The following is a 15,192-nucleotide window of genomic DNA, read 5'->3' on the forward strand; positions in this document are numbered from 1 at the left end:
CAGTGGAATGATTCTCCACAGTCATGCCATTGCTCAGCCCCACCTCCCCCCCCCCCCCCCTTTTTTTTTTATTCCAGCCACCAGCTCTGCAACAGAGTGGAAGATGCATTCCCTTCATGTTTGACGGCGCTAATATTCACCTGAAGCAGATGCCGTAAACCGGCACCTGCTCAGAAAAATGTCAGATCCTTCAGAAATTGACTGGCACATTGACACACAGCAGGAGTTTGAAGAGCAAAGAGCCAATGGGTTTTGAAAAGTAGGTGATGTCCAGCATTCCATGCGTTGGACATCCAAAGGCAGTGAGATGCAGTTTAAAGACACCAGTGTCAAACGTTTTGTAACTCTATAACCACACTGCAATTGTGGCTCGGGCATTAAGGTGGTTCTCAATGATAAATTAAACCGAGTCTAAGGTGAGAATTTTAATGTTCTTGCTCGAGTTTTTAAATCACCCTGATTTAGCTTAAAGGAAGAACCGCTTTAATCAATTTATACCACACCGTGGTAGAAATTAGTTGTGCGAAAGCTATTTCACCACAGCAAGATGACTGCCAGGAGATTTGGTTGTTTTGATGTAAGCGCAAACTAATAATCCAGTGCAGAACAGCATGAAAAAACAGATTAATTATCGACTAAAATAGCTCAACTTGAAAAAGGAGACAACAACCCTCATTGGAGGTTTCCAACGTGAGCTGTGTGGATGCTCTAGAACACGTATGAAGAGCACAGGTCCCAATTAAAAAAAAAAGGCAAAACTCAACAAATGAACGATATAAGGCTTGCGATGTATTTCAAGCATCAACGGATATGTCGAAGTTATCTTGGGAGGGGGGGGCCCTTTTTGCCTGAAAGGTCGGCGCCGCCTCTAGGATCTCTGGAGATTCACATCTACAAATGTCAGAAGCAGATTTTTTTTTTTTTTTTTAGATATATATATATCATGGGATGGGAGCCAGTGTCATCTGTTGCTCCGTGCACCAGAGCAACCGGCAAAAGGCTATAATAATCCAGAGGACAGGAGCTGCCAGCAGTAAGACCACAAATTAGATCACACTGAGGCGTGAAATTGTATAAAAACACAGAAAAATGCATTTCTCTCTCTGCTTTTCTCAGAGAGCTGAGGTAGAGCTTTTAAATGTGGATGGTTTCACGTGTAATATTACTTTTTGCCTCTTGATATATTGTGAATAAGCGTTTCATTAATGGTCACTTTCATAAACTTCTCATCTTTTTGAAACCAAACTTTGTGCCAGCAGAGGGGGCTGTTTAGGCACACCAGCCAACATTGCCCGTGTGTGTATGGGGGGAGAGGACCGACCTGCTGTCCTTGGGCTCGTCAAACACACATTCCGGCGCTGACAGTGTGGCTGCTGATCGGAGTGGAAGAATGAGGCGCAGAGAGAAGCTGCAGAGGAGACGCGCTCTGTGAGAAATCCATCAGCGCTCCTAAATGCTGGTAAGCTGTTTTCACTCTTATGCTGATGAGCAAAACAAGCCAGGAAGTGAACTAAGAAGCTCCAATTAGGGAGGAAAAAAAAATGGAAACGAATGAAGAGAATAGAAAAACGGAGATATACGGTTTTCTGAAACATAACTGAAAAGGATTAAGACGTAATTCCATTTCGATTTTTTTTTTTTTTTTGTTTGTTTTGGCAACAGCACCTCCGATAGATAACTGTCTTTCTTTTTAGTCCGGTCCGGTTCAATAATGCTAAACTTTCACGACGCTATAACTTTGCGCACTTCGAATCTGCGTTTTTTTTTTTTCTTCCCCACGTTACAGGTGCCAATTACGCAGAGCCCCTGCGCTTTTTACGCAATGTATCCCTGAGCCCATTCATTCATTCAGCCAGTAAATATTCATCTGTTTCTTTTCTATTTTATGATTTATTTATTTATTTATTTTTGCCACAGCTAAGTTGCGGCTGGGGATGTAATTGGACCAAAGCGGCGTCCAGAGTCGCGGACTTTCTGGGAATTTCCTCTTTCGAGTCAACACAATGTTCCACCAGCTGACGGATCAAACGGTGAACGGCACCTGTGCGGGTGTCTCCTCGGAGTGCAACAGGAGCGCCGAGGGAGACGCGCTCCAGCTGCCCACCTTCTCCACGGCGGCCAAAGCTCGGGTCGTCATCACCTTCAGCCTGTGCGCCGTGTCGGCCGTCTGCAACCTGGTGGTGCTCTGGGCCGCCGGCAACGGCGGCAAGCGCAAGTCCCACGTCAGGATCCTGATCATGAACCTGACGGTGGCCGACCTGCTGGTGACGTTCATCGTGATGCCCGTGGACGCGGTGTGGAACATCACGGTGCAGTGGCAGGCGGGAGACGTCGCCTGCAGACTGCTGATGTTCATGAAACTCGTGGCCATGTACTCGTGTGCCTTCGTGACCGTGGTCATCAGTCTGGACAGACAGTCGGCCATCCTCAACCCCCTTGGCATCAGCGAGGCCAAGAGGAAGAGCAAAATCATGCTGACTGTCGCCTGGACCATGAGCGTCATTCTGTCTCTCCCCCAGGTAGGAGAAAACACGCTCTACATGTTGAGCCACAGTGGACATGCACACGTAGCTTCTCTTTACACGCGTGCACGAGCGAGCTGCTGTCTGCTCACCTAATGGCTTCTGGCAACACAGAGAGCAACTGAAAGTGCTGCAAGTGCGTTTGTGAGACAAGTTGAATGCATGGTATGACATGAAGGGAAAGGAAATCTATCTATCTGTCTGTCTATCTATCTATCTGTCTGTCTGTCTGTCTATCTATCTATCTATCTATTGATATATCTATATGTCTGTCTGTCTATCTATCTATCTATCTATCAATCTATCTATCTATCTATTGATATATCTATCTGTCTATCTATCTGTCTGTCTGTCTGTCTATCTATCTATCGATTTATCTATCCATCTATCTATCTATCTATCTATCTATCTATCTATCTATCTATCTGTCTGTCTGTCTGTCTGTCTGTCTATCTATCTATCTATCGATTTATCTATCTATCTATCAACTCATTCAACTCCTTTACTTGAGTAAAAGGATGAAAGTATAGGCTCTGAAATGTACTTAAGTAAAAAGGTTTTTTGGGGCCATTAATGGAACAATCCATTCACTGATGATTTTGCAAAGATGAAAAAGCTTTGGCTCTCAATACCATAGTTTTTTTCTTTTTCAACTGCAGCATAACCATTAGTCATAGGCATGGCCAGTGAGTCACTATTGGAAGTTTTTAATGCTTTTGCTTTTAATTACAAAGTCAATTGCATTGAATGTAATTTTTCAAGACAAGAGTAAGTGGCATATTTTCCTATGTAAGATGTAGAGAAAAGTGTAGATATGAATGAATTAACAGTAAAAGTCACCAGAAAAATAAATACACAATGAAAGAACAGATACCTGAAAATCTACTTATGTAACAAAGTATTTGTACTTTGTTACGTCCCACCCCCCCTGCTATAGATTATCTCTTTACATAGACGCTGACGTGCTAAACATTTTCCACTCCGACTGGCTCCTCGACAGGGTCCACTCGAGGAAAAATGACTGCGTCCATAAGTGCCTCCGTGCCTTTTATTGTTGTCCTCGATGATCCACGAAACACGGTGCAGTTCTCCCTGTGAATTGACGGCAGTGTCGGATCTCCAGCTGTGGCGCTATTTTCCCGTTGACCCTCAGCCTCCACTGATTGCCTCTTCAAAGTCAAATGTCACAGTCGAGTCGTCCTAGTTGCCAGTTCAGCCAGATGCATGAGTCAGACTGAGAATTGAAATGTAGTTTCCCTCACATGCACGGTGTGAGTGAAATAGAAAACATGGAAGTCTAAAAGTAGCTGAGAATCAGATGTATCGCAATAAATGCTGTGGCTGTTCGGTCGAGTTTTGGTTTTTGAGCCAAAAATGCACAGTGATTTTTTTTCCTGGATCATGTGTGGATGCTCTTCACCCCATTAAACCCACCGGCAACATCCTCTCAGACACAATAAATCAACTCATCAGTTTGGCTCTGGGCCATTTTTAAACCATCACAGGTTGTCTTCCTGGTGATGGACTACCAGTAACTGTATGATTCAATTTCAGGTGCGCTGAAACTAAGCACAAACAAGCTGCTTCTGTTAGGCAGTTAGTTCTGAGTCAAAGGGCAGTAGCAGTTATTATGAGTTTGATGAAGTGAACTAATTAAACTCTGAGCTGTTGTTGGCTGGGAGTCCCACATTGAAAGTGATTCTCATTTCAATGTTCAGCGCAAAACAATAGAAGTCACGCAAATTTGCTGATAATATCGAGAGAGAGAGAGTGAGAGGGAGAGAGAGAGAGAGAGAGAGAGAGAGAGAGAGAGAGAGAGAGAGACCTGATGATTAAAGCAAAGCAGGATATTGAACTTCTGTCAAAAAACAATTAAATCCTCACAATGATGTTGGAGTGTACTATCGAAACCATTCTGCCAACCATTATTTCAAGGATAACTGTCGGCATTATGGCAGCTTTGTACAAATTAATAATGGCTGAAAAAGGAATAGTTTGAGGGGAGATGACTCACTGCCAGGGCAGCATAAACGAGCTCTCGCAGTGGCAGTTAAGTGCAAGCCGTTTCACCATTCTAACAGCGCATAACACCTTCTTGTTAGGACAATCCAATTTTCACGCTCACTTTTCTTAATTTTCCTTGGGTGGGCATGTTATCGATTTATATCTCAGACAGACACGGCGCCGTTCAAAATTGTATTTTTAAGGAGCAAATGAGTGAATTATGTTGTGATCACCTCCTGCAATTCATAGAGTGGCTCTTTCAGTCAGGACAAGTTTATGGTGACATATTTATAATCGGCTCATGGTGATTGTGTGAACAAATGAGTCAGGCGGACCACATATCAGATCCTCTTCACGTGCCACTGAGCTGGTAACAGTTGGGAGGCAACATAAAATCATAGTCCGATGATTCACGTTTGTAAAGTTTATCGCGGCATCCCGGCACCGACCTGATTGCTCCCCGCAGCAGGTTAGCAGGGAGATTTTGGGGAGTGATGAGAAAACACACACAGCGAACCCCCTGTGAGGTTAATAGAGAATATGAGCCATGATGAGAAAGACACACATGACTTTGGAGCCTGCAGGTGGATGCTGGAGTGGGGGTGGGTATATATATTATCTTAAAAAGTCACATTGACAACACAGAGGGGGGGGAAATGAAGAAAAAAAAAATCTAATAAAAACTTGATGATTTAACAAAGACATGATTAACTGCTGGTGTTCAGGAAATTAAGGCTGATGCTTGAACAAAGTCGCATGCAAATCTAAGATCAGCTTTTTCCTGCAGTATAACGACACTCGGGCCAAGTATGTATCTCAGTCTTCCATGCAAATTATGTAAATGAGTGGGAAAATTAGTTTTGGTGGACAAAGGTAATTTTAGTAGTCTTCTATTATTATTATGATTATTGGACATGGACATATATTGCAACCAATATTGGCATATTTAGTGGTGAAAGCGATTAATTACATGTTCCACGTGGTCAGAGTTATGGAATGTTTTAATTGCACTGCACATGTTAATTAGCCAAGATGCGCTCGTGCAAAATGGGTAAAAGCCGGACATGAATGCCGTGGATTGTGCCGCCTGTTTTCCACACATAGAGAAACATAGGAAACCAATCGCAGACATTAAGTCATTACTTAAATAAGAACCCTAAAGCAGGCAGTAATTGGAAGTAATTAGAGGAGTAACTGCTTAGAAAATTAACTACTAAGCTGAGAAAATGTAACTAAATAACTGTAAATAAGTAAATGTCTTATTATTCATTTATACATCAAGGATTGCATTCAATTTCATTGTACTCGTGCAATGACAATAAAGATTCTATTGTATTCTATTCTATCAAATTTGTTTCCTAATTACCACTACATGACAATGCAACACACAATACAACTGGTTAATGTCCAAGATCAGTTTTGTGCTCTTTCAAAAAGCAATGTATCAAAGAGTAATAAGGCTCCCTTCGCTGCTCATCATTGCAAAAGGTGTCTTTATTTAAATACGACCTTTCTTGTTTTATATGAGAATCACAGAGAGCAAGTTATTCCAAGGACTTTGACTTTAAAGAAGCCCAACAATCTGTTTTTATATCATAAAAACTGAATAATGATGATAATTAAAAAAAAAAGTTTGCCTGCAGATCTCCCGACTCAATTCAAAATATGTACTTCACAGACTGAAGCGTGCATGATGAATTCAGGAATTCCAACAACCTGAAGAGAAAAAGCTGCTTAGTAGTCCGTCAGCGTGGAGGAAGACCTTACATGCATCTTATTCCAGACAGCAGTGGGATGAACAGGGCGCACTGGAGGTTGGGGTTTGTCTTCTGCACACTTCTGATGTGTTTGACAGTTTTAATTACCTGCAGCACAGCTTTAATGTCTTGGGTCTGGTGGGTGCACAAACAAGTCCCAGCCGCTGTCATTTCAGGTTTACGTTTGGAAGTGCACGCTTTTGAAAACCAGCAAAACAGAGGAGCCTTTTTTTTGTCAGGTGGTGGTGAGTTTTCTTGAAAGGGATCTACATGCATTCTGCACAAGGGGGAACATGCAGAATAAAAATACAAGCTGAGCAAGACCCTCCAATAAATACTCAGAAATACTAAGAATACTAAGAAACGGCAGAGCGACAGAAAATTTGTCTGTGCAGAGTCCACAGTGGTTACGTCAGGGGTTTGTGAAGAATATGTTTGGCCGTGGGGATTGAACTTCACTCTCATCAAACTCGCCCTTCAGACTTCAGAGTCAGCCCGACCTCCAGAGGGCGGACAGTTCAGTGTCGGGTGATTTGGCGTCCCGCATCGTCTTCTGAGCTTCTGATCTTCTTCGCCGCTCTCGGTGGAGGTGCTCATCTAAAAGGCGGCCTGGTCACAGGAGGTGCAGCTCCAGCACTAAAGGGGTGATGCATCTCTTTTAGCTACTCTCCACAGAGATTCTGAATTTAGAAAGAGCTGCTGCTGGTTTTTTTTTTTCATGCGCCTGTTCCCAATTCAAGAGAAATCTTCAGCAAAACAAGGCAAAGCACAAAGCAAACACTGGGGCCAGCTTGTTAGCACAGGGGTTTAGGACATTGGACTGGCTGCAGGATTGGACCGGGGATCATTTTAACACTCTTTTCTCATCACACACATCATTTCAACGCACGTTTTTGTGTTTAATGTAAAGATTCAGATATAATAACTTTCAAAACCTCAAACCGATTTCTCTTGACTTCTGTACAGGTACAAGCTTTGCAGACAGTACACATTGCTTCCCATCAGTGAAGGCCACAAAAAATTGACTGGTACATATTCTCCATTTCATCCGCAAAACTACATTTACGTCACAATATATTTCTCTATGTGAGAGCACAGCGAGGTCAGTCAACACATCGCTGAGGTTTTGACCCAAAAGCAGGAGCCGCCAGGGTCTTGTGTGTCGTGACGCGTGCAGTGACAGGTACCTCGGCATAATGTCAGTGGCTCATTGCAGCTTCATTATAAATATCATATTTTTAATACACAGAATTAATGGACTGTGGAACAGGCTGAGCAAAACCCAGACATTGAAGGCAATTTTAGAAACCCTCCTCCCACATGATTTTAGGAGCCAAAAGGAGGACATTTCTGGACTAAATAGGATGTATGGTCACATCAAAATATTTAGTTCACAGTCAAAATGGGATTAGTTGCTTGGCAGATGTAACTCAGCTCGCACACACTCACCACAGTGTGGGCAGATCTCTTCCTGCAGACCTGCCTTGGTTCTTGGTCTGGATTTAGCCACTCAGAGTTTAAACAGAGCAGCCGAGGAGACCTGGTGGGAACGACATTAGCAGAAATTTCTTGGGGTTTTACATTTTTCACTTTCAATTTTCCGGACAAAATTCACAGCCGGATCCCGGGGGAGTGCATATGAATGTCTTCATGGCTGGAGGCTGCAGAGTTTGCTGCCGACGCTGTTATGAGGGAGGGAAAATGTTTTGCCACATTTGTTAACTGTTATTTTCTGACCGTGACACAGTCAAATGTTTCAGGCTACATTTCCGTATTACATATACACTTATATGACATTACACTGCTAAACAGACTATGGGGAATAATTTTAATATCATATTTACAGGAAAATGTACAAAATCAGACTTGAATAGTAATGAAACAGCAATTTTATTATTTAAAAAGCAAAGACGTCACAGAGTCACTATAGCTGCTACTTAGCACCTAGTGTTGCTGTGACATCCACCAGAATGAGTCACAGAGACAAAAGCCAATCGTCTATATCGAAAAAAAGAGGTCCACTGACATCATCTTCACTCGTCATTGTTCCTCTGCATACGCTTTCCAGTGTCCAGATCTGCTGTGAGTCACCTGGTGTGGGTGACGTCACTGCCCATCCAGGGGTTCAATGACACACTTGACCAGACTGCAAATGTGAAAATATGTTTTCTTTTTACAGACGGAAAGCTATGTGCGTCTGCAACACAGTATGGTTTCAAGCATTGTGTTTTCCTTGCTTCCTTCGATCCATTCGTCCATCCATCCATCCATCCATCCATCCATCCATCCAAGGGTTTATGAATAGCGGGCACTATGGAAACTGAACAACAAAATGACTATGGATAACAGCTCACCTCTTGATCAAGTGAGAAAATGATCCATGGTCCACCCCAGGCACCTCACAGAGAGGAGGTCCTCCATCACGCCATTCGCCACCTCCTGATAACTAAAAGTTCCTTAGCATTACAACCTGTAAGTGGAGCTCATGTAGAAAAAATTGGGTCCGTTTTGCCCATGGTTTTTGAAGTTATATCTGCTGAGATGCTTCATGTTTTTTTTACTTTTGCCCCTCTGAAATTTATCCCATTTTAGCTATTTTTCAGTTTTCATCATGTCTTACATTTGAATGTAGCAATAATAATACTTCAAGCAGATTCACAAGAGGATTTTCCAATATGAAGAGTTCATTTAAATGTTACTGTTTTGTAGATCGTCCCTTGAAACCGTCCCTTGAAACCCACAGTGGTTTCAAGGTTGAAATTTAATTTTCGATGTTTTATGGTTAAAACCTTGCCTCCCCATATGTATATTTCTATAGATATATAGACAGCTCATTTTTACATGCACAGCTTCGCCGTCTCATGAAGAAGCAGATATTATTCCGACTTAAAAGGAAAGTAGAATCTGCATGAATTCCCTCAGTTTGGGGTCCGGGAGGGCTGTCAGAGAGATCCCCACAAGGATCGAAAAGGGTGAAAAGAGACTCTTGCATTTAAAAGGTGCGGCCCTCATCAAATTTCCCCGAGAGCAATTTGTTTTAAACTCTCACCTGTCAGCTGATGAGCAGCGCTCTGCCGCCTCCTTACATTAGCTCTGTATTTCCATCATGTCCATCATTGTGTTGCATGAATCAGCTCGAGAACAATGGGAAGATCGCCACAGATGCATCTTAAACATCTGTTCTACATTGTTGAATTCGGGGGATTGTTTCACAGAGAGGGCACTGAGGCTGAAGCTCCTTTTCTGAATATACAAAGGTACACTGACAGCAACAAACAAAATAGATCGATAGATAGATAGATAGATAGATAGATAGATAGATAGATAGATAGATAGATGGATAGATAGCAACAGTATGAAACACACTTACATATACAGTAGATACATACATATATGTAAATGCATACATATATGTGTATATATACAAACTAGTGCAACAGAGACTATGCATACATAACATTTACCTACATAACACAATTTATTTATGTGTGAATGACCTGCAGAGAAACTATTCATCCACACAGCAGCACGCGACAGTATCCTGTAATCTCCAGGCGTTTGATTTCTAGCGTTGTATCCATGTTACAGTAGTCGACATTTACGCAGAGTTAAATATTTAAGCCTACGCCTCAGTCAATTATTCATCAGGCCGCATTGTCCGTTGAGACGTTGTGGGTCCTGGAGGTTAGAATGTAATGCAGTGCAAACATGATTTTGTACATGATGACGTGGAGGACGAGGAGAGAAATCTGCGATGAGGCGCAGGGAGCAACAGGACTGCGGCAGAGTCCATTTTAGAGGGTCATTTTACACAAAGTGACACCCTCTTTGATGCAAATACGCCTCATTTGAGGCTGTGTACATATAAATCTTGTGCTTACGACCACATCTTATAGCAATGTAACGTAACGTACAGCAGTTCCACATGCTTTGAAATGCTTAGAAATGGCAGTATAACCTTCAACCTTATTATGAGCCTCCACTATCTTCTCTCTGAGCTAAAACCTGATTTCCTTTGTCTTTGGCATAGTGAGTAAAATTACATCCCCTCAATGATGTGTTCAAGTGCCCTGTTTCGTGAAGTCCTTTTTTACTGAGGTGTTGTTATTCACACGTAAGGTTGTATTATTGACCAGCCCATCATGGAGGCGAACATTTTTTTTCCCCAGGAAAATGTTCCATAATTCCATGGGGATCTCAAGTGTATATACATATGTGTACATATTTATACACATATATTGTTCTTTTCCCTCTGTGTAAGACAACAGTATTTTCTCTTTCCTACCGGGAAAAATAAACAAATACTTGCTAAAGTTCCAACTCAAGTTCAAAGACTGTACCAACTGGTTTCAGAATTGAAAATGATATTTGTAGCATCTTTGGGGCAAACTGCATATTTTAAGCCTATTTGACACAATTGCAGCCTCAGGAGATTGTTGTTGCACCACGTGGAACCAGGTCTCCACCGTTCAGCGTCGATATTATTCAGAAGCGAGACCAATGAGACTCCATGAAATCTAAATCCGTTTAATGCCGACAGAGAGCGTGTCTGTCTCATTTAAATGTCTGCGTTTATTTATTGTACTGTTGACTTGTAATTGTGCTCCTTCTCCCCGGGCTGGAGGACGAGGAGTGAATCCTCACATACGGTCAAAGCCAAATCATCCATGAAGAATTCTATAAGGCCGTTTCTATCTGATCTGCCCTTTCTGGGCTGCCAGACACACTTTTGTGATGCCGGCCTGTCAGTCAGCGCCGGACAGTCTCTGATATCAGAGGCTTTCAGTCAAACAAAAGGAGATCTTGCCAAAAATAAATAGCTGTGGGAGAAAAAAGCTGTGATTTCTATTTTTCTCTGCTCCGAGGCCTCTGCGCTCATGTCATATAGAATAAAGGCTCTTGGCTGCCCTTCTGAATGGATCTCTGATTGAACTGGAATGTCCCCTCAGTTCAAATACCATGCATTTTAATAAAGATTATCAAATGGACTTTGAAGGGACCTTAAAGTTTTGAAATTCGGAGCATACAAGTTGCTGAGAAAGAGAAGTTTGCATATTCGTATTTATTTCATTTCTCTTCCTGCAGTCACAAATGAATTTCCAACATTTTTTGTTGTTTACCGCATTGAAGCTAATCAACAAAAAGCATGTGGTGGCAGAGCTGCCAAGTGGATAACCAAGTATGTGTTTACTTTTATTTTCTCCTACAAATATTCTTTGTCCCAGGAGCAACTCTGGCCCTGGCCCTGGAGATGCCAGAGGGGAAATGAAAATTCACCTGGTGACCATGAGTTGGTAACACCGCACCAGGCCAAAAAATGTAATAAAGTGCCTAAAAGCTAGATTTTCCTCTCAAGGATTTGCCTTATTTGTCAACAAAACTGGGACTGGGACTCATGTACAGCATCGTAATGACAGGCTGGATTTCAGTAGTTGCCATGCAGACTGAAGATTGGGTTCCTCTTGAGGAACATCTGCTTCTACAAAACAGCCCAGTTAATGTCTATGAGTGTTCTTTGAATTTCATTTAATTCATTTCAAATTTAAAAAGGGACAGCAAAAATGACCCTGGATTTATTTCTTTTTCACAGGGAGGAAGCAGAAAGAGTCTAAGGGGAGACTTTTCTGCTCCTACTGGAAACACATTGTACCTCTTCTGCTTGAAATGTTATTCTGGGAACTGAGGGGTCTGCTGCAGCTGATAACAGGTCACAACAGAGGCACAAGTTATTGCGATTTTACAGGAATACATGAGCGTGCAGCGTGAATGCTCAAACTAAACTTAGAGAATTGGATGGAATAAGATGAAAGTTCTGCATTCAGGTCATAGTTTTCCAGAAGTGATCCCTTTATCAGGTTCTGGGACTTGTGTTTTGCACCATCCGGCAGAGATGACAGAAGAAGGAGAAGCGCACAATTATCTTTGACATATTAATGTCGTGTGAGAAAAAGGCACTTTGAAGAGTAGATGTAATAGTTTAAACCTCAATCATTACTTCTCAAAGCAAAGCCATTACATTACGTATTCTGTGGCGTAAATCGGGACAATAGGGCATCAGGTTCGGTGAACTTCCAATTATAAAAACGACTGAGGTGCGTTCTCGTGTACCCGGAGGTTCACACTCCCTAGATTAGCTGCAAGACTCACCAGTCTGATCTTGACGAGTTAACACATTAAAAAAAAAAACAACCCATGTCTTCCTTCTCATCTTTTTGCAGATCTTTATATTCCACAACGTCACCATCACGGTGCCTGAGAACTTCACCCAGTGCACCACCCACGGCAGCTTTGTGCAGCACTGGCAGGAGACCCTCTACAACATGTTCACATTTGTTTGCCTGTTCCTGTTGCCGCTGGTCATCATGATCTTCTGCTACACACGGATCCTGGTGGAGATCTCCAGCCGCATGGCCCGGAATAACTGTACATCTTTTGTTTTATACAAGATTTAAGAACTTTATTTGTCACATGCTCGTGATGGATGTGCAGTCAAATGACAATAGTGGCAATGCTTACAAGAGACGGTGCAAACAGCAAAAACAACATTCACAGTGAAAAAAGAAAGAGCAGTAAGAACAATCTGAAAAATGAAGATACTGTATATAACCATCCATCCATCTGTTTTCAATACCCGCTTCTTACTGAATTCAGGTTCACGGCAGTCTGCTGGAGCCTCTACCAACTGTCATAGAGTGACCAATGCACCTATGTACAACCATTTTTTTAAAAAAAATAATAAACAGAAGCACATATTCACAAAGGCACTTAAAAAATGTGTGGAGTTTGTAAACGATTGTAAAGAGTCTAAAACAGCAGTGGGCAAACTTTTTGACTCGTGGGGGCCACTATGAGTTGAAAAATTTAATGTCAATTGAAAATGAACAAAAGCTTTGGAAAAAAAAAACATATCTGTGTTTGAAGCCCCACGGTATTTAGCTCTTTAAAAATGAAATACAGCAATTTTATGACTCTTTTTTGTTACTATTAATATCATTTCTTCACGTTCGGTGGGCCATAGTTTGAAAAATTTAATGTCAATTGAAAATGAACAAAAGCTTTGGAAAAAAAAAACATATCTGTGTTTGAAGCCCCACGGTATTTAGCTCTTTAAAAATGAAATACGGCCATTTTATGACTTAGTTACTATTAATATCATTTCTTCACGTTCGGTGGGCCATAGTTTGCCCATGCCTAGTCTTAAAAGTTTGTACAGTGTGTAAGCCTGTTTGTTTGTTTGCTTGCTTGCTTTCCTTGACGGTGCTCAGCCAGGCTAAAGGCGACAAACCCTTTGTTTGTTTTCGCAGTGTTGTCGAGGGACGTCCACCTGCGCCGCTCCCACAACAACATCCCCAAGGCTCGCATGAGGACCCTGAAGATGAGCATCGTGATCGTGACGTCGTTCATCATCTGCTGGACTCCGTACTACCTGCTGGGCCTGTGGTACTGGCTCTTCCCCGAGAGGATGGAGGAGACCGTCTCCCACTCGCTCACCCACATGCTCTTCATATTCGGCCTCTTCAACGCCTGCCTGGACCCCATCACCTACGGCCTGTTCACCATTCACATGCACCCGGGCCTCAGGAGGTGCTGCCGGGCGGCGAGCACGCGGACCGATTTGGAGAACAACACTTGCGTCATGCACATGACTCGCCTGTCATCTCGCAGGCTCAACGCCTCGAGCGGTTGCAACGACGAGGCCGATGGAGGCGGCAGTGGCAGCCCGAAGCCGCTCGTTCCAGTGAGCACCATGTAAAGACCCCAAAAAGATCTAAAGCGACCACTAGTTTCCGCTGTAGCCGTTCACTCGGTCAGTTTTTCTCCACATTCCAGCAAGCTGTGCACAAGAGTAAAAGCTGTGTATTTTAAAAAAAATAATGTAAAAATGGTGTTTTGTTGGGTGAGTTTTTGTCGCTATTGTTGTTGTCGTGGTCAACTGTGATCAATGCCGTGCAGCTGCGGCTCGGCCGCACGCAGCCTCACGGACGAGGCAGCTTTTGAGGAGAAGCAACTTGGAGTCATGGCCCACCGCCTGTGCCACTGAATGTATCGCATGCTGGCGAAGCTGATCGCAATCACTGCCGCATTCAATCTAATGGAAACGTTATGTCATTTGTGTGTGCTTCAAAATGTCCTTTCATAATTGCGTGTTTGAAAAAAAAAAAAAGAAAAACTATTTATTATTGAGTTTTTTGAGGTTCTTTTTATTTCCTGATTCAACAAGGCCTCAGTGAAAGAGACGCGCCAGAGGGGACATTCAATGATTCGATCGCAGCGTGACGATGGAATAGTGTTGAATAAGCTCTGTTCTTTTTTTTACTGGAAAAACTGCCCTGTAACTTATTTTGCTGTTGTTGATTTTTTTATTTTATTTATTTTTTATTACTCTGCTACTATTTCCCATTTGGCTCAGCGGTCCAAAGTGTATCTTTGCTTTGTGACAACAAAAAAAAAAAGAATGTAAATGTAACAATGGTTGACCATGAAGGCCTTGCACACACATACTTGTTGCTCTGTGCCATTGAATGAAGCGGCTGTTGTCATTTTATTGAGCGTGACATTTGAACAAGAAAAATTCAGTGTTTGCTATGTTTTTTGTTATATTTTGTTTCAGCGTTAACTGAACTGTGAGTGTAAACTGTGTTGTTTCCGGTGATGAAATGAATTTTTTTTGTTGTTGTTGTTTCTTTCTTTCGATAAACTCTGTTGTGTTGTGAACTCTAGAAAAAAAAAAAAAAAATCAAGTACTACTCTTGGGTATACGTGATATTATATTAGATATATTTTTCTGTAAGTTATTGAGTTGATGTTATGCTCCATGCTTTGTTGAACAGGCCACCGCCTTCTGGCATTGATTCCCAGTAAGTGACTTCTGCTAAGATTGCAGGCGTTTCCCATTTGCAAAAAAAAAT

The 15,192-nt window shown here is 42.2% G+C and overlaps 1 protein-coding gene across 1 annotated transcript; it reads left to right on the forward strand.

Annotated features, from left to right (window-relative positions):
* The first annotated feature begins 1,385 nt into the window (after positions 1 to 1,385).
* gnrhr4 (gonadotropin releasing hormone receptor 4) lies at positions 1,386 to 14,340 on the forward strand. Its single transcript, XM_076037966.1, has 4 exons — positions 1,386 to 1,459; positions 1,918 to 2,519; positions 12,502 to 12,706; positions 13,588 to 14,340. The coding sequence occupies exons 2-4, from the start codon at positions 2,004 to 2,006 to the stop codon at positions 14,034 to 14,036; spliced, it is 1,170 nt and encodes a 389-aa protein (XP_075894081.1). The 5' UTR covers positions 1,386 to 1,459; positions 1,918 to 2,003; the 3' UTR covers positions 14,037 to 14,340.
* The last annotated feature ends 852 nt before the right edge of the window (positions 14,341 to 15,192 follow it).

The sequence above is a fragment of the Nelusetta ayraudi genome, unplaced genomic scaffold (assembly GCF_046127955.1).
Source record: "Nelusetta ayraudi isolate G7.1 ecotype Tasmania unplaced genomic scaffold, CSIRO-AGI_Nayr_v1 ptg000053l, whole genome shotgun sequence".
Lineage (NCBI taxonomy): Eukaryota > Metazoa > Chordata > Actinopteri > Tetraodontiformes > Monacanthidae > Nelusetta > Nelusetta ayraudi.

What these genes read in the sequence shown, in the direction of transcription:
- gnrhr4 (XM_076037966.1), top strand. Translation starts at nt 2,004, where the DNA reads ATGTTCCACCAGCTGACGGATCAAACGGTGAACGGCACCTGTGCGGGT. An exon ending in TCATTCTGTCTCTCCCCCAG is followed by an intron (nt 2,520 to 12,501) that starts GTAGGAGAAAAC and finishes ATCTTTTTGCAG; the next exon opens with ATCTTTATATTCCACAACGT. An exon ending in CCGCATGGCCCGGAATAACT is followed by an intron (nt 12,707 to 13,587) that starts GTACATCTTTTG and finishes TTGTTTTCGCAG; the next exon opens with TGTTGTCGAGGGACGTCCAC.